The sequence below is a fragment of the Herpailurus yagouaroundi genome, unplaced genomic scaffold (assembly GCF_014898765.1).
Source record: "Herpailurus yagouaroundi ecotype Mexico unplaced genomic scaffold, PumYag 165, whole genome shotgun sequence".
NCBI classification, from domain to species: Eukaryota; Metazoa; Chordata; class Mammalia; order Carnivora; family Felidae; genus Herpailurus; species Herpailurus yagouaroundi.
Window position 1 is genome coordinate 33,727,639 of NW_024412406.1, and position 22,534 is coordinate 33,750,172.

At 43.8% G+C, this 22,534-nt stretch overlaps 2 protein-coding genes and 1 pseudogene across 4 annotated transcripts in view; 2 read left to right on the plus strand and 1 right to left on the minus strand.

The window, feature by feature from the left end:
• The first annotated feature begins 1,065 nt into the window (after positions 1–1,065).
• LOC121038317 (tumor suppressor candidate 2-like) lies at positions 1,066–2,589 on the plus strand (annotated as a pseudogene).
• Positions 2,590–2,957: 368 nt separating this feature from the next.
• Positions 2,958–20,119, minus strand: MCM4 (minichromosome maintenance complex component 4). Of its 2 annotated transcripts, none has more exons than XM_040487833.1 (17): positions 20,055–20,119; positions 19,809–19,892; positions 19,256–19,420; positions 18,757–18,920; positions 18,561–18,662; positions 18,276–18,371; positions 18,104–18,199; positions 16,843–16,981; positions 14,613–14,833; positions 12,342–12,462; positions 9,842–10,101; positions 9,033–9,398; positions 8,456–8,583; positions 7,023–7,230; positions 5,547–5,775; positions 4,912–5,045; positions 2,958–3,646 (listed from the first exon to the last, which is right to left on the minus strand). In XM_040487833.1, the coding sequence occupies exons 2-17, from the start codon at positions 19,876–19,878 to the stop codon at positions 3,554–3,556; spliced, it is 2,592 nt and encodes an 863-aa protein (XP_040343767.1). In that variant the 5' UTR covers positions 19,879–19,892; positions 20,055–20,119; the 3' UTR covers positions 2,958–3,553. The 2 variants fall into 2 exon arrangements, with proteins under 2 accessions (XP_040343767.1, XP_040343768.1); XM_040487834.1 differs by having other exon boundaries at positions 20,025–20,099.
• Positions 20,120–20,817: 698 nt separating this feature from the next.
• PRKDC (protein kinase, DNA-activated, catalytic subunit) overlaps positions 20,818–22,534 on the plus strand; it is a 203,611-nt gene continuing 201,894 nt past the window's right edge. For both annotated transcript variants that reach the window (XM_040487835.1, XM_040487836.1), the window contains exons 1-2: positions 20,818–20,989; positions 22,458–22,534. In XM_040487835.1, coding sequence (XP_040343769.1) covers positions 20,836–20,989; positions 22,458–22,534 — 231 coding nt within the window. In that variant the 5' untranslated portion in view covers positions 20,818–20,835. The remainder of the gene's footprint in view (positions 20,990–22,457) is intronic.

Here is a 22,534-nt window from a genome sequence, read left to right on the forward strand (position 1 = left end):
CGAATGACAAGGTTTAGAAAAAAAAATCACTAATGTATAAACTCCAGGGAGAAAAACGTTAAGTCAACAACTATTTGATTATACATTATTTCCCAAGCAATTTCAGGTACTACAAATACACATTATTCAATTTCAAATATGGCTTCCAGTATTCTAGTCATTGCTGTAGACTAAGAATTTGGAGAAAGAACCTGCCTTCATTTCCTATACCAATTCTAACTCTACAGAAATGAATAAAGGAATCAGCTCTGGAACTTTATGAACCTTGATTTCTAGCTAGGTAGTAGCAGCAATGTAATGTTTTTAATTAGTTTACAGTTGTGCAAGGGACTCATTTCTTTGTGACTTTATTCTGTATGCAATTTAGGGAAAAAGTCAAGAGCTCCTTCTCAGCGGCCATGGGACAGTTTGCTACTGCTTTCAGGTAACTGCCTCACAAGACTCTACATAATGTAGTTTCCATAATGATGATGTATGCTATTTACAGCATGTCAGTGGCGAGCTCAAATACAGCCTAAGAACCAGTTATCTCTGAGTAACTCAAGGGATGTGAATAAAACACTTCTAGTCTGAATAACACGTGGTGACAAGAACACAGTTTAACAGATTCAAGCTTCTCAGGAAAGCATTTAAGACGTACGTATCACGTGACGGGCATGGGGGAAACTTCTCCGCCTGGTTTGAGAAGAGTAAGCAGCATGTCCAAAAGCCCTGAACCGTTCCAAACCTGAGCAATAATAGCCAGAGTGTGGCATAGTTACATAAAGTGAAATTTGGAGAGTCTGAAGCCTTGACTGTAATTCCAGCTTCATCTCTTGCTTTGTGTCTTCAGGCAAGAGATAAGGCTTCTTGCTTCCTTCATCTATAAAAGATTGAGCCTACGGAGTGGATGAGGATTACATACAAAAGGGTGTCCTACACAGGTGAATTCCTTGAGGAAACCTCACTAGTAAGGTCACTTGGCGGGCGGTTGACCTGGGTCCTGTGGTGACGCCCCAACCTAACCACTGCCTCCTTCAACATTGGAGGTGTTTTGCAAACCTGGCAAGAACAGCACAAATAAGAATGCCGACTCACCAAAAAAAGTTTGATGAAAATGGCCTCCAGGCGGAAGGCGGCGCGCGAAAGCACCTGGCGCCGAGGCCGCGGCCGGCCGTGGGAGGGAAGCGGCGGCGGGGCGGGCCGCGGCCATGGGAGGGAAGCGGCCGCGGGGTTCGCCATGCGACGGCCCTGACCTGGCTGGGCACCGGCGGCCCCAAAGCCCGGGGGCCTGAGGCCCTTCGCCTCGGCGGCGGGGGGTGGAGGCGGAGCCCCGGGGTCGGCAGTCGCTGAGCAAGCTTTGGTGCGGCCGCGAGGCCGCGTCCGGTCCCCCTTCGCATTTAGGCGCCACGGCTCCAAGTTCTGTGATGAGGAAGGGGAACGGCTCACGAGGAGACAATCGTCACCAGGACCGGGCAGAAGCGGGCCAAGCCGAGGCGGGTACATAAGAACCTGCTTCCTCAGGGCCTCGTGAAGCTGGATCCTCCCCGCGTCCACGTGGATTTTCCTGGGATCCTCTATGAGGTGTGAGCCTGGGGAGTGGCAGGGGTAAGCACTCCCTACCCCAGGAAGAAACCCCCAGGCTCGAGGAGTGGCTTCCAGTAAGGAACGTGAGCTGGGGCCCCGACCCCGAATAGACCGCATTGGCCGGGAACCTTCAGTTGTGAGCCGGGCGGTCCTGCAATGTTGGTTGGGTGTTGGTTTGTAAGCGGACAAGAGGTGGCTGGTGTCTGGCGAGGGCTAATGGCAGAGTTGCCAGCCCACCTTCCCCAGCAATCCCTACAAGGAGCACGGCAGGGCATAGGCCGGTCAGTGACGCCTCATTCCTGCACCCTTGCCTGGTCTGCTTTCTTCCAAGCTGGCCCAGGGCCCAGCCCCGCTAGGGGCTACTGCACTTTACAAGCAACATCTGCCTTCCTCCAGCCCCTGGGCTGTGGGAATTGTATTCAAGTGGGAACTTCTTGCCCTAATTTCCCTTACCGCCCTTGTTTGCTACCTTGACGACTCCTGTGTTGGACAGAGGTTGGGGGCAGGGCAAGCCTGATTCTTCCTGCCTTACCTGCTCATCTGTTCCCACTCCCAGATGGATGGGCAGTTGGCCAGCTGTTTGTAGAAGATGGGACTGGTGTAGAATTCTCCCTCCACCCAGGGTTGGGCTGATTTCTCCCCACTGCAACGAAGTCTTTCCCCCGGAGCCCCGTCCCCCCTCCCCCCAAGGGCTGGTGCCAAAAGCTGTGAGGAGCCCACCACCCCTTCCCGTAAGCATACCCATCCCTTCAAGATCGTCAAGGGAAGGTACTGGAGCCCCTGGGTAGGGACAGAAGGGAGAGATCAACCATAAAAGAATACTTAAAAGGTGAAAGTTTGTAAATAGTCTAGTCCATGACGTTGGGGCAGAGTCTGACTTCTACTTCCAAATGATTTTTTTTAATCCCTAACTGTGCAAGCTCTGTGCTTTTAAGAGTGTGGGAAATGGCTTGAGAAGGGTGGCCCCCACTCTAAGAAGCCTGTTGTGTTGTTTAGTTTCAATAAGATTATTTGTAGACCCTGAAAAAAAAAAAAGGCCTCCAAATATCATTCCAAGGTTAACATTTTAATGCTATTTAGCCATTCATTTGGACCTATCATTTTCTTTGCATTCTGTATTAATGAATGTTGATCCTACATTATAAAAAGAAGGCCTACTCATACAACAATTTAGGTTTTTCATGGATTATTTATTATAATCCTATTTCCATATAAGACTTCAGCTTATGGTGGTTTTGTAAGAATGCCTGTGAGGATTGAAATAAATTTTAAATACAACAGAACTTATATCATAGGGATTTCTTTTATGACTTCTAAAGCACTATCATGAATTTCCATGAATAGAGTGTTTACTAAAGCTTTTTTTCCTGATGAAAAATTATACCAGGTAACCCAGTATTACTTAATCATTTATTTAGGAAAAAGTTTACAGATTAGGATAAAGTAGAAATTAACCTAGAACCTAACCATTTCCAACCATCTTATTTTTTTTTGTCATATGGGAGCCATGAGAACAAGCCTCTGGAAGGAATGACACTTGAGAGTTTTAACAGGGAGAAAGGCTCTGGTCCTTCATTACCTTACACTGAATGATATGCCCTGGCTAAGTTTTATCTCATATTGCATAAACCTCAAGCATATTCCCTGATTCCCTTAGGAAATCCAGCACTGACATCCTGTGATATATATAAATACAGATTAAAAATCCTGGTGCTATAATAATGGCACTTACAATAACTTTTACTGTACGTTTGTCAATTGGCACAGAAATTTTACTTATAATGTTAAACAAGCGAAAACACACACTTCACTATGAAAACTGAATCCAGGTTAGAAAATTTTTATGGAGCCAAAAAGATGACTTTAAGGAATCTATTTCCACTGACGGCAGCAGTGGCAGCTGACTGGCCCCTATGCTGTACACATATGCAAGCAAGTGCAACGACCAAGTGCAGACAAGCCACAAACAGCACTGTCCCGGAGAGCTTCAGAGCAAGCGGACGGTTTTGCCAGTTACTGTCAAGAAGTCGTCATCAGCCAAGGCACGCAGGGCTTCTTCAAACATATCTTTGGTAATCGCCTTTGGGGAAGAGATGAAAACAATTATTTTACGTGTCACGTACTCCTTACCTGTAGAGATACAATGATTTCAATTTTTTTTAATGTCTTTTATTTATTTATTCATTTATTTATTTATTTTTAATGTTTATTTATTTTTGAGGGAGACAAAGACAGAATGCGAGTGGGTTAGGAGCAGAGAGAGGGAGACACAGAATCCGAAGCAGGCTCCAGGCTCTGAGCTGTCAGCACAGAGCCCGACGTGGGGCTCGAACTCACAAGCCATGAGATCATGACCTGAGCCGAAGTCGGACGCTCAACCGACTGAGCCACCCAGGTGCCCTTTAAATGTTTATTTTTGAGAGAGAGGGAGAGATTGAGTGGGGAGGGGCAGAGAGGGAGACACAGAATCCAAAGCGGGCTCCAGGCTCTAAATGGTCAGCATAGAGCTTGACGCGGGGCTTGAACTCTTGAGCCCTGAGACCATGACCTGAATCAAAGTCGGACGCTTATCTGATTGAGCCACCAGGAACCCCTACGATGATTTCAATGTTGAAGAACTACTAGTCTCTTTCCTTTCTGATGGCTGTATACATTCCTTAGGTTCTTTTTTCTTTTTTTTAAATTTTTAAAAAAATTTTACTTTTTGAGAGACAGCGAGCAGGGAAGGGGCAGAGAGAGAGGGAGAGAATCCCAAGCAGGCTCCACAAACCATGAGATCATGACCTGAGCCAAAACCAAGAGTCCGATGCTTAACCAACTGAGCCACCCAGGTGCCCCTACATTCCTTAGGTTCTAACTCAGGACGGGCAACTATTTCCCGTAGAGGGCCAGATGGCAATACACAGGCTTGACATCTGCCCATATGATGTAGAAATTACTCAACTCTGCCCCTGTGGTGCCAATGTAGCCGAAGATACACAAGTGAAGAAGCATGATGAAAGCAGGCAAAGGGCTGGACTTGGACCCTGGAGTTCTTTTCACTGGACAACTCAACTCTACTTACATCAGGGAACCTGAGCATTTCATCATTAAATTAAGATGCAAGACTGTTAACACTATGTACAATAGCAAAACACTGCAAACATCCTAAATGTCCGACAACTGGACAAGTAAACGATGGAATAGGCATAAATTTTATGATTATTTCTTGATGGGTTTATGGATGATTTTACTTTTTAAATATCATATCTACATTTAAGAAAAAAAGTTAAAAAAAAACCCTAAAAGCAGTATTAAAGAAAAAAAAAAAGAAAAACTCTATTAAGCAAAAAATTAAACACTTACTATGTCAGATTGTCCACGGATATCTTCAAAAAGTTGCTGATATTTTAGAGCTGGTGTTTTGCCCTTAGATAAAATAAGTCTTTTCAATGCTTCAGCTAATTCTTCTTTCCGTTTACGAGAAGTGGCACTCATTCCTGATTTAAAAGAAATTAATGAAAATATTTCTGCTACAGGGAAGTGAAATATTTCAAATTTCCATAAGTATTTTAGTAGTATTGCCACAAAAAGGTTAGGGGACAGTTGGGTGAATGCCAAAATATATTCAACATTGTGAGTTCTGAATTCTCTGTTGTTTCCAATTTTCTACAAGTGAGTAGCCGTTAGTTTCCACTAAAACACAGTCCATATAATCTGAAAGGCAAGCAGTGCTCATTAAGAAATGAATTACTTCTTTAAAATGGGCTAACACAGGTGCCTACAGAACAGAATCCCTGTGAAATTAGATACAACACTGTGTGCATGCACATGTGCTAGTGCATTTTTTTCTCGGAAGTTAGCATATATTTTTCTCACAATTTCTAATATATTCTCAAAGAGGCCCTGATCTGAAAAAGGTTAAGAACCCCTGCTGCTTCAAGCGATTTGTTAGCTCAAATGTGAAATACTAATTACGTGTACGCTCAGTGCACACAGACCTGTAGTTAGAATGGAGATGTCCACAATGCCCGTCCGGGGGTCGGTGGCAGACTGCTTTAGAGCTTCCCGATGGAGGCGCTTTGCTTCTTCAACATCAATTGCTTCAACTTTGTTTGAAAATCGTACTTTAGCATGGGCTTCTGCTAACCGAATTAATGATTCCAGCTGTCGAGGGTATGCGGAAACCATTCCTCGGCTGCTGCCAATCTTTCTCATGTCTACATAAGCCTAGTGTAGACAGGAAAAAAAACCCCAAAACTCCTTTTAACAATAACCTTACTTTCGTGGTTGAACTTTGAACAGTTAATATTCTGTTAAATAAACTACCAGCTGCCAGGTGCAGCACCGAGGGGAATTAAAGTCAGATCTAGCCATGGCCCTTGAAGCTAGCTCAGCAAGAAGGTGGTATCTGATGTAGCTGTGAAGAATGGGAGCGGGCAGTGGGGTGCCTAAGGGTTGGCACTCAGGGGACACAGTGTACTGGGGGTAAAGCACAGGCCACAATTACAGCAGAGGACTAATCAGGGTGCCTGTCTGAAAAAGATGCTCAAGGCACCGTCTCTGATTTACGCCCCTGCTGAGGGTTCATTTAATGAGCAAGGCGGGCAGACTACTGGGATAATGTTACAAAGGTGAGTTGTATTAAACTCACATTTTTATGACATAATTTTATTTCTTTTTGAGCAACCCTCAAGTATATGATACAAATGGAAAATTATGCATCACTTATAACTTTCATTGAAGCATTTTTCGGGGGTTTAGGATATACAGCCCATCAAAGCACGAGGAACCTTCCTAATATCATAAATAACTTATCTATCATTATGCATTGTATACATGTGAAAAGACACTGAAAAGTGAACATCAGATACTTGCAATTCATTTTATGTTTTAGAAACAAGCAAATGGAAGCTCAGAGAAATTAGATGACTTCTCCAGAGTTACAAAGTTAGTAAGCAGTATCTCTTGTACTTCAAATCAGGTATTCTGATCTTAAATTCACTGTGCTTACAAATATTTAATTACAGAAAGGTTTTACAACATATACAAATGAATCCTTTCCCCCCTTTTACCTTCAGAAAAGTTAATTTTTAAAAAAAAATTTTTTTTTCAACGTTTATTTTTGGGACAGAGAGAGACAGAGCATGAACGGGGGAGGGGCAGAGAGAGAGGGAGACACAGAATCGGAAACAGGCTCCAGGCTCTGAGCCATCAGCCCAGAGCCTGACGCGGGGCTCGAACTCACGGACCGCGAGATCGTGACCTGGCTGAAGTCGGACGCTCAACCGACTGCGCCACCCAGGCGCCCCTAGAAAAGTTAATTTTGCAACACAGGAGGAAAAATGAGTTATAGAAAATAGTATGTCATTAACTAAATTACTGTTTTAAAGGAGATGACCAGCCAATTCCATTGATGCAACCGGCTACCAGCTCGACAGACACATTTTCAGGGTTTTAACAGGGACCTGTGTTACCTCGATGAGAGCCTGGCTGGCTTCCTGGCTCAGCCGAGGCACGACCGCGCCGTGGGCGTAAGCGATGTAGTCCTTCAGCACTGCCATGTCCATGAACTCCTCTTCCACTTGTTCCTCACTCTGGTAGTACAGAGACACAAGATGGTGAGCCAGACGCCTGTCGTATGCTTCGTCCTGAGGGTCCAGCATGAGGAAGATCAAATCAAACCTGAGAAAATATTGTGAAAAAAACCTGTTTTCCTGCTCGGGACACCGACGTACCCACAAATTTAAATTTGCTCCCGAGCCACGTAGACACGCAGAGCGTGTGCGCATGTAGTCAGGGTTGCCAAGGGACAATTAAGGGTCTGCTGTCCCGTGGTCCGGTGAGCCTTCAGTTCAACCCCTTCTCCCTGTTCTGGCCCCAGCAGGTGCCTGTTCTTCTGGCCCTTAGCTCTGCCCAGGAAAAGGCTTGTCACCAAATAGCCGAGTCAAAGAAGTACAATTCCTCCAAGGGAAATGTTATGGTAATTTGGAAGACTGGAAGATTTAAAGGAAAATGCAAAACAAACAAACAGAACAAAACAACTTTGGTTAGAAAAAAAAAGTCTAGGGGCACCTGGGTGGCTCAGTCAGTTAAGTGTCCGACTCCTGATTTTGGCTGAGGTCATAATCTCACAATTTGTGGGTTCAAGCCCCACATCGGGCTCTGCACTGACAGTACAGGGCTTGCTTGAGATTTTCTCTCCTCTTGTACCCTTCCCCCAAATAAATAAATAAAACTTAAAAAAAAAAAAGTTGAGTAATTAAAATCTCAAAATCCATTTATGAAATACATCAATACTTGTAGTAAGGGGGTTGAGAAAAAGCATGGACCACAGAACTCCACTTTCACAAATTTAATTTTTCAGAACCTTATCTGTCATGTGAAGCCATTCCCTGTACTTAATATTATATAGTGGCTTTAAGACTGAGATGAGCAGTGACTGATGGACAGGTATCTTGAGTGACGTCAAGGTGAAATGTCCCAATAGTTTCAATGTTAAGATGCCACTCGCAGCTGAGTAGAGAAGCACAGTCCTTGCCACGAAAACCCTGACCAACCATACTAGAAAACTTTGCATTAGAATGAAGAATTTGATACTAGTAGCTGCTGAATGCTATTATTAGTATTATTACCATTACTATTATTATTGTTATTTATTTAGAGAGAGAGTATACACAAAGGTGGGGAGAGGGGCAGAGGGACAGGAAAGAGAATCCTAAGCAGGCTCCATGCTCAGTGCAGAGCCCAATGTGGGGCTCGATCCCATGACCCTGGGATCATGACCTGAACTGAAATCAAGAGTTGGACGCTTCACCGACTGAGCCACCCAGGCGCCCTTATTATTTTATCTCACCCTGAAAATTCTACAAATGAGCAAAGTAAGAACATCTCTTTTATGTTCTCATACCTTGATAATAATGTGTGAGGCAGCTGGATATTTTCAATGGTAGTTTTTTTTGGATTCCATTGAGACTCAATAGGATTTGCTGCTGCCAGGATAGACGTGCGTGCATTGAGCTGGCAAATGATCCCAGCCTGTCAGAGAAAACAGTGCAGTTAGAAGCTTCACCCTAACGCTGGCAGGAACAGTGTGAGCGATTTTCCGCTGGCACGCCCTCTGCCATGTACCCACTGTCACCAACAGCCATGGAACAGCACCTTGTAAGGGTGACGTCAGCAGATCCACCTGGGACAATCCCATCCTCAGATTCACGCCAAGAACAGAGTTTTAGATAAATGCAAGCCGTAACTGCATTTTTGTCACAAACTAAACCCCTTGCAGGACATTTTGGACAAACTCAAGTTCTACGAATTCCACACATTAGTGAGCCAGTACAGCAAACAAAAGATGATCTTGCGGAAAATACTTTTTCAAAAGCATTTAGCTGACACCTAGCAGGAAAAGTACTGGAAAGTATTCACGAGTTTCCCAAAGTTCTAGATTTCTAAGTGTACCCACGTTAAGCATGCAGAACGGGCCTCACCTTTGCAATGGAAAGAGTCTGCTGTTCCATGACTTCGTGTAGTACTGATCTCGTACTTTCATTCATCTTATCAAACTCATCAATACAGCAGATACCATTGTCACTCAGAACAAGGGCACCAGTCTGCAAGACAAGCTGCCTCGTCTCAGGGTCTTTCATCACGTATGCGGTGAGGCCAACTGCACTGGAGCCTTTCCCAGACGTGTACTGGCCCCTGGGGACCAGATTGTACACATACTGCAGCAGCTGAGACTTGCTGGTACCAGGGTCACCACACAGCAGGATGTTGATCTCAGCACGAAATTTGCCTCTGCCTGTGTGACTAAAATCCTTTCTTGTTCCACCAAAGAGCTGAAGCAAGATTCCCTAAACAAACATGTTAAACATTCACTTACTACATAGTAACTGAGATCCAGTATAAGCGTTAGTGGGATTTTCTTACTCTGTGAATACAAAAATCACAATTAAGAAATTAAAGGAAGGTGGAAACGACACAACAGTGCTTTAAATGATCACTAACCAATTTGCATAGAAGCACACGCCACTGTGCCAGAATAGTGGCCATGCAAATCCCTATTCTGACCCCATCTGGTTATGCTGAGAAACATCCAAGTTCAGCATAGACATGAGGAAAGGGACAATGATGCTGTGATTCTTGTCGACCAATAACTAAATCAGACTGCGAGCACCTGCTCTGTGGAACAGGCAACAACTCTTATCCTTTATGGGCTGGGGGGCAGGGGGGATGTTTATACCTTTTGATCTCAAAGAACTACAAATCCTGATCAAAGTTAAAAATCCATTGTTACCTTCTTTATATCTTCGTGTTCATAAATGCTTGGAGCCAAGGCTGAAGCAAGTCTCTCATAAATGTCTGGTTTTCTGGAAAGTTCCTTAAGCAACTCCACACGCTTCTCTGAAAACAGTTTCTGCTCTGCTTCTTCATCAAGGCCATGTAGACGTTTTGCATCAGTTTTCCGATAGTGAATGACATCAATGTGGGTTTTGTAGACAGACTTCACATTACTCACACGTGAGTTGACTCGAATAGGAACAGCTCGATAGATGCCTGAGGACACAACCAAGACACCTGCTTTTATCTTCTCCTCAATGTCTCATAAACCAGCATGGACAACAGGGAGCACCGCAGAGATCTGACGGCTGGCAGGGGAAGTGAGCCTCCACGCACACTGCCTTCGCGGCCCTCCTAGAATCAAGGGCTCAGGCCTTTGCTACAAAGCTCCCCACTGAAGGGGGCAAGGCAAGTTGGGAAGAACACAGGTTTTTGAAAAAAGTAGACCCAAAAATGTGTTCATCTGTGACTGTTAGCTCTATGACCTTGAGCACCTATCTGAGTATAACCACTGCATACAATCATCCTGAGATTAAATGAAATTATTTTGCTTTTAACACAATGCTGGCTGATGGCTGTGTTCTGTAAATAGTATTCTGAAATAGTTATTTTCATTTCTCTTAAGCTTAGTGTACTGAATCTGCTTAATAATTATTTGACAAAGTACTATTATTTAGAACAAAGTCCTAAAATCCTGTACCAAAAATTTGGAAAGAAAGGAAATCCTAAAAGCTCTTTTACAAATTACTCAAAAATTACTTAGACATGACAGCCTACGGAGTCAAAGGTGAAGATATGATAAAGGAAAAATAAAAGTGTTTCTAGGTGAATGGCCATGCCCCAGTGTGCTTCTTAAATATAATTTAAGAACATTAGAGGTAAATGAACAATCAGCACTTCAAACATACCAACTCATTTGTTCTTTAAGAAGTGTTTCTCGGGGTGCCTGGGTGGCTCAGTTGGTTAAGCATCCAACTACAGCTCAGGTCATGATCTCATGGTTTGTGAGTTTGAGGCCTGTGTCAGGCTCTGTGCTGACAGCTCAGAGCCTGGAACCTGCTTCGGATTCTGTGACTCCCTCTCTCTGCCCCTCCCTCACTTGTGCTCTGTCTCTATCAAAAATAAATAAACGTATTTAAAAAAAAAAAAAAAAAAGAAGTGTTTCCCAACCTGATAGGTCTGTTTATGTTTCTTGACTTTCAAGCTAGAAGGCTTGGACTCCGGGACAATCCACTTTCCTGCTGCTTGAGGAGCAAGCATCTGTGCCCTCTACCAACAGCCTTCACGACAAGCCTCCATAGATTGCTGGTCCTTCTGTTTATTAGCAGGTCACGTAATTCTTTTTGAAGACGTAAAAACCAATTCAAATGCAGTATTCTGAGACTACACACCCTTCTTCAGGCAAGCCAGATTAGGGATGGATGATGATTTAAAGTGGTCTAGTTATCTCTACTGGTGCTTGCAGGGATTCACTGCCTTAGAACAGCACAAACAATACTTACTTTACATTCATACGGTGCTTTCCACAGCACCCCCCCCCCCATACGTTCACCTGTATCATCACATTAATTCCACTTGGAGGTTGAGGAAATTAAAATAGCAGACTAAATACTTTACCAAAGATTTCAAAGCAGTAGGGGCAGAACTAGTCGTCCACATTGTTATCAGGTTGCCAGGGACAATGCTGGGCTTCATACCGGGAGACACGGGATGAGAAGTCCTAATTCACTGAACACAACCCAGAGGCTGCCCCGGGAGCCACGGCCACTCCCTGGACTTAGTCCCCTCACTGCCCTCAATGAAGAACTGTGCTTGCTGTCCAAACACACCCCCTTTGAGAAACCAGGTGCTCATGCTGCTCGGAAGCAGAGAAAAACTGGCATGTGTGCGTGGCGCAGTGACATAGCACTCTCGTGGCCAGAAGAGGGGAGGAGCCCTGTGCCACAAATTAGAACCTCAGCTACAGTGATCTGCAAGTCTCAGTGTCCACTCCCTCCAAAAATATCACGTGACTCGTGCGTGGAAGCAAAGTGCTCTGACCCATTCTTCTCTATGACAGGTGAGTGTTAACCCCTGGCTGTGCATTTGGGAAATAAGTAGCAAATTACTTAAAATTCCAGAGTTGGTGAGTGCTGCTTCCTGGAGCTGCTCATATGATTTCAATCTTAGCAACACCAGCCTTGTCTGAGCCGTTTTCTCAAGATACCAACACTATCAAGTCAAAATACACTCACAGCTCTGGAACACAGAGATGTCAAAAGCAAGCAACTGCAAGGACAATGACTGGAAAGGTTCTATCCTGCTAGGTAGAAAGGTGATTAAAGCAGGACTCATTTCCTCAAGACTCGAATGACTCCTGCAGGCAGGACCAAGCCAGAGGACTAAAAAGTGTCAAAAAAACAAAAACAAAAAAAAACAAGACAGACTTCTCTCATTAATACAATTTACGTTCTTACCTGTAACGTTCACTCTGTCTCCAGGCTGAACCTTGTCAACAAGATCATTGTGAGCAAAAAGGATGACAGTGTGAGGCGTCTGCCCTGCAGGCATATCTTCAGGAGACTCTTGAAGTTTGATCTGAAAGAGCAGTAGAAACCGAAATCTCAACAAATGACAAGCATAATTTGCACAAAACTGCCAGTCTTACTTAGAGATAACTACTTTTGATGTTTACCGTGTTTGTTTTTAAAACACCATTCTTTGCTTTTATCTCCAGATAGCTAACATTTTCTTAAAAGCTTTTCATGTGACACGATCACATTTTTGGAAGGATATTGTTTATTTACACATTACCCTAGTTGGGGGAAGTGTCTGGTGACTTGTCACCATTTTTTTTTTTTTTTTTTTGCCATTTCAAGGTTGTAGTCGATATTTCTTGGTTTAAATGTCTGCCTATATTTCTAGTTAGGTTTTGAGAAATGACTTCTAATAGATTTCCTAGGTGGAGAAGTACACTTTTCAGATTCATGGTTAAGCACTTCTGTGCATCTCTGCTAGTCACAAATACTTGCCTATTTACTCATCTAAGAGGTATTGGCTGAGTACCTGCCATGTGCCGGACCCTGGTTCTAGGTACTGGAGACTGCAGTGAATGAAGTTCCCTCCCTCAGAGTGGAGGACAGACAATACACAAACACACAAGTGAGTACGTAACATCTGACAGTGACAAATCCAACAGACAGAAGAAAATACAGAGTAAGGAGCACAGATGGTGGGGGTGAAGAGATGCTTTTTGTAAAGCAAGGCTAGGGAAGGCCTTTCTCAGATCAAGCAACCTCTAGGCAGAGGTGTAAGGATGTTAGAGAGGAAGCCACCTGTTCTGAATGGTAAGAACATTCACTGCAAAGGTCCTGAGGCAAACTTATGCTTGGCTGAGGAAGGAAATGGTTGTATAAGGAAATGGTTGAGACGCTGTCACTGAGGTCTGTGGGTACACAAAGTGTGTTGTGGTGATGTGGGGCCACATAGTTTAGAGGCTACTCTAAGACATTAAAGGTTTTATTTCAAGTCAGTTTGGGAATCTTTAAAGCATTCTAAAAATACTAAAGCACCTAGGGAGCAGGGTTGCCAAATTTTTATCTCCAACTCAGCACCACGCTGGCATTGAGTTGAGGTATATTTGCTTATATTAGATAAAAATTTACCAATATTCACCAACATTAAACATTTCTATCTTAATTTTCAATTCTTTGGTTAGTAAAAAGTTGAACACTTTTTCACATTTGCTAATATTTTTCTCACTGACTCCCCATACAGGAAATTACCTTTTGTAGTATTTTGAACACATTCTCTACTTAAATTTTTAAAAGTTGTTTAAATATTGTTTTTTTTCTTTCTTTTTTTTTTTTTGAAACGATGTTCTTTCTTTTTTTTTAAATCTTTTTTTTTTTTTTTAACGTTTATTTATTTTTGAGACAGAGAGAGACAGAGCATGAACGGGGGAGGAGCAGAGAGAGAGGGAGACACAGAATCAGAAGCAGGCTCCAGGCTCTGAGCCATCAGCCCAGAGCCTGATGCGGGGCTCGAACTCACGGACCGCGAGATCGTGACCTGGCTGAAGTCGGACGCTTAACCGACTGCGCCACCCAGGCGCCCCAAAAGTTGTTTAAGTATTGTAACAACAACAACAAAAAAACAGTCCTTGACCCTGTGTGTGCCTTTATACCATCATAATCGTAGCAAATAATTTTGCCTTTTCCTACTTATTTGTAAGTCATCTTAATAACTTCACCTTAAAATGTCTAGGATTAAAGAGGCAAAAGGCCAAACTTCCTTTATAATAAAATCTGTGAGAAAAACTTTAGAAAACCTGTCAATTCATTCTGTACCACTGGCACAGCTGAAAAATGACAAAATCAAACCAAATAATGTTTACCAATCTTTTAAAAAAGATTTTTTAAGTAACCTGTACACCCAATGTGGGGCTCAAACTTACAACACTGAGATCAAGAGTCACATGCTCTACTGACCAAGCCAGCCACAAGCTCGGTTTTTACTGATCTTGGAACACTGCCATCCCAAAGCTGAAGGCTTACGTTTCAAGTACCCAGCCCAAAACACTGTAACAAAATCTAGTGTCAAAGAAGGAATGAAATAGCTGGATTCCATTTAGGAAGCCAGGTTTTAGAGCCTTACTAACGGACGTGTTAAATTTGGCTTTTTGAGGATCCAGAGATGTAGAACAAACATGCCAAAGGGGCCTCCCAGGGCCCCAAGAAAGCACACACCATCTGCTTGTCGGAGAACACAGAGCGATTATGGATCAGTGCCATGCTGTGGGTGGTGTGGCAACGCTCACAGACGGAGGGCTCAGCGATGCGACCACGGTCAATCTCCACCCGGGTTGTGTGGGCGCACACTTGGCACTGGAAGAAAGCTTCTTGCATCTCTGGAATCAGCTGGGATGTCCTGATTACCATGCCACTGATGGCGATGAGCTGGTCGATGTCTGCAAGGGGTTGGGGAGAGAGATCAGCTTGTCCATCAGCCACTGTCCACAGCCCAGCCAGACGTGGTCTTCCCTGAGCTATACGCCTGCCAGGGCAGGTCTGGGCATGCTGTGAAGCCCAGGAGAATGCTACTGGGAGATGCAGAGGTAGCTGGGGATGGCTGGGGTCGCAGACAGGTGCTGTGGCCAGGGCACAAATGTTTCACTGGGTACCCTCAGGTCTGGCTTGGGATGCCCTTCCTGTGTTGTCTTCCTTCTTCTCTGCTCTGATGGACCTCTGGCCCTATGTCCCAGGGCCCCGTCTCCAACAGGCCTCTACCACGTCCCTGCTCGTCTGCCTCTTGTTCTGCTCCACCTTCCGATTTTGGATTAGAAGGTTTACACTTTTGCCTCCTTTGTGCCACGGCCCCCCACCTCACTCACTGTATCTGTAGAAGTCCTGCTGTGTCATTTTATGTGAAAAGCATGGGCCCTGGAGCCAGATGATCAGGACTGAGAACCTGTGTGACCTTGAGGATATCCTTAGCCACTCTGTGCCTATCTACACATGGCAGTGAGGATGGCACCTACCTTATGAAGTTGTTGAAGATTAACAGCCTGCATACATCAAGCTTAATAAGAACAGTACGTTGCAGTAATAAGCACTATAAAACTTAGGCAATCTTTACTGCCATTTATACAAGAAAGCTCTTACACAGAATATTTTTCACTCTTGTTCCTAGTTCCTCTACAATTTGGGCCTTCCCTGGCAAAACTTTTACCCAACTAATTCCCACTGGTGGTTCCAAATGAGTAACACTGTTATCTGTAGTCAATAGAACTCAGCCTATAGTCAGCCACTGGTGGCCGTGTAGATTCTTTTAGCCTTCCAGTACTTACTAATGATTCATGAGGTCTTTCGCACTTGGCCCAGTCCTCCCTTCCACCTACTTACAAATCTTCCTTTCTTGTCTCCCCACCAATCCTTTTACCTTAACAAGTAACCTCTGTAACTAGTTACACAAATAAACGTAGAAGTTAGAACACTTCTCCAACACTTGCTTGCTTATTGGCCGTTGTATTTTCTTTTACCGATATTTGTGTCTTTTGCATGTTCGCCTACAGGGGTATTTACTCATTCTCCATACTTTATACACCTCAATTTTCACACATGGCAAATACTATATTTGTCCTGTATTTTCACTCCTATGGCCACTGTCCAGCTTAGGACCCTGCTGTTCCACACTGGAGTTACTGTTAACATCTCCTAACTGAATTTCAACATACCTTGCACACCAGACCGACCCACCATAAACTTCTCAAGAGTGCAAAAGCCTTCTTGCTTTCTCCTGAAAAAGTATCAATGGCTCCCTATTGACTTTGGAGTAAAAATCTGTATTAAATTGGAATTCCAAGTTCTTCAGGACCCAGGCTTTCCAGCCCTCACACAAACATTAACTCCCTGCTTCAGCCAGCATTTGCTATTCATGCTCAGCTCTGGTTCACTTCTGCCTACATCCCCCTTTGTGCTGTATCGTGATTCCTTCATGCTTGCTTTCCAAATCCGTACTATAACCCAAATTTCTCTCTCAACATGAACTCTTTCCACCTGGGCCTAGAACTCCTGCCCTCCCTCAGCTGAGACATCTCCTGCACTGATCTCCTGTTCTACATTTTTCTTTTATTACTTTCGGAACTAGAGTTCTTTCTTAAGCTCCAAGGCAGGGATCATATTTTGCATTTGTTTTCTACAGTGATTTTGAAAAAAGTGCTTATTTAGTAACTGTGAAATTTATATTTGGGCAAGTTCTTCTTAAGATAGACAGTTGTCAAGAGTTATAACATTTTTTATGTAATTTCAGTTAAGTTAAAAAAAGGTACAGTGGGTTCAAAGGTGTATAAGGTAAATGAATTTGCCACATAGTCAATTTATAATCCATTATCATCACTATCACATACACCAACTCTTTTAAAGTTCCTTGATAGTGAAATAAGATTTTGTTTATGTATTTTCTTATTAAAAACATTACCTTCTGGATTCAGGTTTCTCATATTTTTTGTCTTCAGTGCGTTGAATGGTCTTACTTGAATCTGATGTTCTAAGATTGAGTCAGGGTAACGGTCAAAGAAGATCTCATTGACAGCCATGTCAAAGGTTGGGATAACTTCCTATAATACATAGAAAAAAATACATAGAAACAAAGGTATGTTTATATTTCCATCTTAGAATTAAATACAAAAAATAGACCATTTCATATTGGCAATATAAAAACAAACACACAGCATAATCCAAAAATATCACCTGTATATAATCACAACATGCATTTTACAAAACCTTGGGTACATTGAGACTGAGCTATCTCACCTTTGCATATTCTCATTGGGTTAAGTGTGACCACGCATATGAAATCTTCACAATGTACTGCCTCGTCTTAGGCTTTTAATTAGTAACAAAAGGATTTTAAACTTTTGTGTCTTATTTTTTTCCCCATAACGATACCAGAATAAATAAATCATAATTACCGCAAATTTGTTAACATTTGTTTTCCATTTTACAGGTGAAAAATCAGCCTCTGAGAGGCTAGAGAACTTGACCAAAGTCACACAGCTATTATGTAGCAAGATCAAGATATAAAACCAAGTCAGCTTGCCCCAAAACTACAATCATAATCAATATAGCTCAGGGGCCCCTGGGCAGCTCAGCTGGTTAAGCGTTCAACTTTGGCTCAGGTCATGATCTCGCGGTTTATGAGTTGAGCCCTGCATCAGGCTCTGTGCTGATGGCTCAGAGCCTGCTTTGGATTCTGTGTCTCCCCCCCTTTCCGCCCCTCATGCTCGTGCTCTTTCAATAATAAATAAACGTTAAAAAGAAAAAAATCAACATAGCTGACACTTCAATAAAATCTGACCTAAAGCTTCAAAAAAAGTTAACATAATCTGTTACAGAAGGCACAAATATGTAATGCATTTATTTATAAAATATTTTCACTTAAGATCATTTATTTCATCCAACCCAAGGAGCTATCAATTTTAAGATTCACCATTATTTTATATACTGTTAAATATTGCCAATTAAACTATGACATGCCACTAACAATAATACATATCCCTATTTTGGAAAGGTAAAAGTATGAGAAAAATGTTCATCTTAAAGGAGAAGAAACATGATTTTCTTAAGTTTTTGTGCTCTGGAAGCCCATTTTGGAGACCCATGAAATTCAGCTATTAAAAAATCCTCTAGATATTCTGGATGTTTACTGTAGTTCATCAAGGTCAAAATCAAATTCTTACCTGTGGGTAGCAGATGAGCTGTCTGTATAGATTTTTGTCAAATGATTTTATGTGTTCACAGTTTACATTTAAAAATGGCTCCCCAATGACATTAATCTAGAAAAGAAGACAAGTTATGTTCTGCTAACTGTTTTAAAATACATAATTTGAATTTATAAGACTATTTGATTACCTCTCCAAGTCGCTGCATGTACAGAGGTTCCGTAATATCTATGCCAATATTTTCTTCTTCTTTAGCCAGAGGGTCAATAAAACGCTGAAGGAACCTCTTGATGTAGAGAGAAAAACATGAAATCTGATGCATTTAGGAATAAGCAACTACTCAAAATGCAAAAAATTATGAGCTCATCAGTATTTGGAGGCATATGTATTCTTATACAGCCAAGTGTTATGGCTACTTATAGTTCATAAACTCTTTCTCCCAGCACTTTCAGAGCCATATTAAAGTACAGCTTACCTGAAAATTTTCTTTGCATGTTGCTACATTTACATCTGTTCCCCAAATCACAAGCTTTTGGCCTAGAGACTGCTCACTCGCCACTATATCTTCTGTTGCTGGCTATACACAAAAACACCATAGAACAATGTTAATGGGGAATTACCCATCCCATGTCCCCCAAAACCTCTATCAGAAAACCGTACTGTGTACTCACCACATCGGACTGCAAATCCACCTGCAGGCCTTTCCGAGCAGACCCCAGGTCAGGCCTCTGCCTCACAGGCGTGCCTCTAATAGCACTCCTTGGGGTTCCCTCTACCCGAGAGCTGGGAGTGCCATATGTCAGTGGTGAACTAACGTCAAAGTCAAGGGGGATTGCTACAAAAACAAAGTTTGACAGTCTACAATAAAATTCTGGTAGCCTATCAAATAAAAAACTAGAGCATGTTATTGGTTGATCTAAGTCATCTAAACACAATAGCAAATAACGTTCCTTGCGACCTGAAGTGATGAAGATCCCAGGACTATTAAACCTTCTAGTAAAAAAGCACCAAAACTTTCTTTCTCTGCTCATGAAGCCCTAACACCTACTATCTTGTACTCTTGCTGAACATACAGTTACATTAACCACCCGTTAACAAACCAGCACATCTGACCAGCAGAAGCATCATCATATATTAACCACAGTATAACTTAGAACGCCAGAAACACACTTGAAGAATGTATCTGAGCAGGGCTGGAAAATAACGTGTCCTGAGCGGCAGGGCTCTGCAGGTCAGCTCCAGGCGAGGTCGGCATAGGCTGCAGCTCTCCTGTAGAGGTAGAATCTTCGCCTCTACGTCTCTGATACGGTGATGACCTGGCATCCTCACTTCGAGCTTGTGACATACAAAACAGAAAAGATGGCCATTAATTCTCACGTTTGGTCTTCCTCGAGTTCCATCAAATCTTTTGGGAACAAACAACAAACCAAACAAAAAGGAGACAAATGGGCATGGACATGTTTACAAATAAAAAACAGCTTGGCAAGGGTGGAAATGAAGGCCCAGCGCTGCCTGCCCCACAAACAAAGTGCCTGCACACTAGAACTGGCAGAACACCGGGCAAAGGGCTCGCAGTCCGCCCATCTTACTCCATGCCAAGACTTAAAGACACCGCTCCGAAACTGAAACCCGCGGGGCGCTGCGCACAGACCAGGGTGGCGGGAAAAGGCCAAAAGAGAGGCCAGGGTAATGCGGCGAGCCCGACCCACGGGAAGGGACTTACGCGTCTGCGCGGGAGTGATTCGCCCGCGCCGGCTGCCGCGGCGGCTCGGGGTGGACGCCGGGGACGACATGGTGCTCGGGGTACCTGCGCAACGAAAAGGGAGGTTCACGCCGCGTCCGCCTCCGGTTTTTCCCTTCCCCACCGCACAGACAACCGCGCTGGACACCGCGCCGCACCGCCCCCGCCCTCTAGCTGCTGCTGGGGAAGCGCGGCCACCTTCGAGGCGCGCAGGGGTCCCAGACGCACCCGGAGGCTAGTGTCCCGAAACCACGGGGGCTGGGCCTAGATTTCGCGCCAGCGGCACTGTCGTCCACGCCCTCGGCGGTGCGCCCCCAATCACAGAGGCGCCCATGTATGGCCCCGCCTCCGGGAGACGCCACTGCGCACCTACAGGGGAGATTGAGCAGCCTCCCTCGGCGCCTCACGGCAACAGACTCAAGCCTCGCTCGGTGCCCCCCCCTCCGTTTAGGTGGTCTGACCCCCTAGAGACGGCGTTTTCGCGGGAAAACTGGGGTGTCCGGCCAGACCAGGTTTACGGAGGGATTTTTCTACACTGTAGTGTTGGCTAAGAATGTTTTTCTGTATCCGTTAGGCACTTCATTTTTAAAGACATTACACATGCATTTTTCACTCTTTATCAAGGGACAACTTTGTCGATCTTGACCCAAGCCTCTAGCTTGTTTTTTCTTTTTCCTGCCTTTGATTGACCCCAAGTCACCAACATTCCGCCCCATTTATTTCGAGGCCAAATTGTTGAATTCCTGTTTCTCCCTAGGCTTCGATGTAAGCGTCCTAAGTGTATTGTGTGTAACACATTCGTTGGCTTTCTAATATCTTAATTCACATCTAAGCGGCTCTTCTTCCAAAGAAGTCTCCATTCAAGGTCTCCCCCAAGAGCCCAGTCACTGCGAGCCCCGCCTCTGCCCCGGAAACCCCAGCCCCGAACCCGTGAGCCCCGCCTCCGAGCCCCGTGGCATCTCGGGATCCCGGCAGAGGTTGCGCACGCGCAGTGCCGGGTTTGGGCATCATGGCTGACTCCGGGTTAGGCGTGCGGGGCTCCCTACTGCAGCTGCAGAAGTCCTTGTCTGCCGGGGACCGCTGCAGCGCCGCGATGGCCAGTTACCAGCTGATCCGGGGCCTGGGGCAGGAGTGCGTGCTGAGCTCCGGCCCCTCAGTGCTGGGTGGGTACTGTCCCGGCCGTGCCGAGGGGGGCGCAGACGCGCGTGCGCGTTTGGGGTTGCTGGAGCCCGACAGCCTAGCGTTTCTCCCGCCGTGGGTGCATCTAGCGGTATTTTGAAGTCCAGCCTTTTGATTCTGGATTGTCGGAATTTCTGTGGAAATTTTTGTGGAAAAAAAGTGACTTGTCATGCGGCTTTTTTGTTGTTGTTGTTGTTAGGAAAGATGTTTTAAAAGTAAAGTTGGTGAAAATGCCTTAAGTTTAGCAATCCTTACTATGCAAAGTGGGCAGAGAGAACCAAAGGAAAGTATTTTCCTTCACCTTAAACGCACCTAAACCCTCCAGTACCTTTCTCATACCCTCAGGTTTGAAACCTCAGAAGGAAGGTTCCTACTTTTGAGAAGCATTGCAGAAATGTAACCGAAAAGTCACATCTTTGTGAGCAATCTCTGAGTGAGAACTTTTTGTTCCTTTGTAGTAAAAGTGCTTCTTTTCAGCGCTTTAAAAATATATCATTGCTTGAAAACTTACGATGCTATCTAATACCTATCTATTGCCAAGGGTGTATTATCAGCGTGAAAGTAAATTTCAAAAACTAACCTGTAAATGTTTTCTAGTCTCAGCGTTTCTAAGTTAGAATTCCTTTTTCATTCCTTTAGTTAACTTGTTGATAAAGCCGTTCCAAGTTTATTCTGAATATTTAGTATGTGTTCTTTCACGTGAGAGACTATAGAGGAGTGTATTAGTTTTCTCTTGTTGCGGTAACAAATACTACAAGCTTAGTGGTTTAGGTTTGTTAATCTTACAATTCTGTAGTTGGAAGCCTAACATGGGTTCACCAAATTAAAACCCAGGCATCAGGCAGGGTCATGTGGAATTCATTTCCTTTTTCATTCAGGTTAGCACAATTCTGTTCTTGCAATTGCAGGGCTAAGGTCCCTTTTTCCTTCCTGATGTACCCTGCTTGTAGAAACCACCCACATTTCTTGGATCATGGCTTCCATCTTCAAAGCCAGCAACCATGGGTCCAGGAACCCCTGTGCTTGAAATCTCTCTTCTCTCCTGCCCCCCTCTTTCCAACACTCTTCTTTCTCTCTCCTCCATTGTTAAGGGCCCATGTGATAATATTGGGCCCACGGATAATCCAGGATAATTTCCCTTCTTTAAAGTCAGCGATGAGCAACTTTAATTCCATTTGCAACCTTAATTTCCTTTGGCCATGTAAAGTTAGCGTATTCACAGGTGTGACGTTGGGATTAGGGCTCAAGTATATTTGGAGCCATTATTCTGCCTGTGTCATCTCAATGGAATATCATCTAGAATTTCCTGTTTTCTTTATTTAAATACAGCATCCTTAAGTTAGTGTTTAATTGTTTATAAGGCTGAATTGAGAAATATGCAACCCATTTAGGGTGGGTTTATGGAGTGCTTTTTGGCAACTCTCTTACCTTACTTGTTTTTTTTTTGTCCAGCATTACAGACTTCCTTAGTTTTTTCCAAAGATTTCGGTTTGCTTGTATTTGTTCGGAAATCACTTAGCATCGATGAA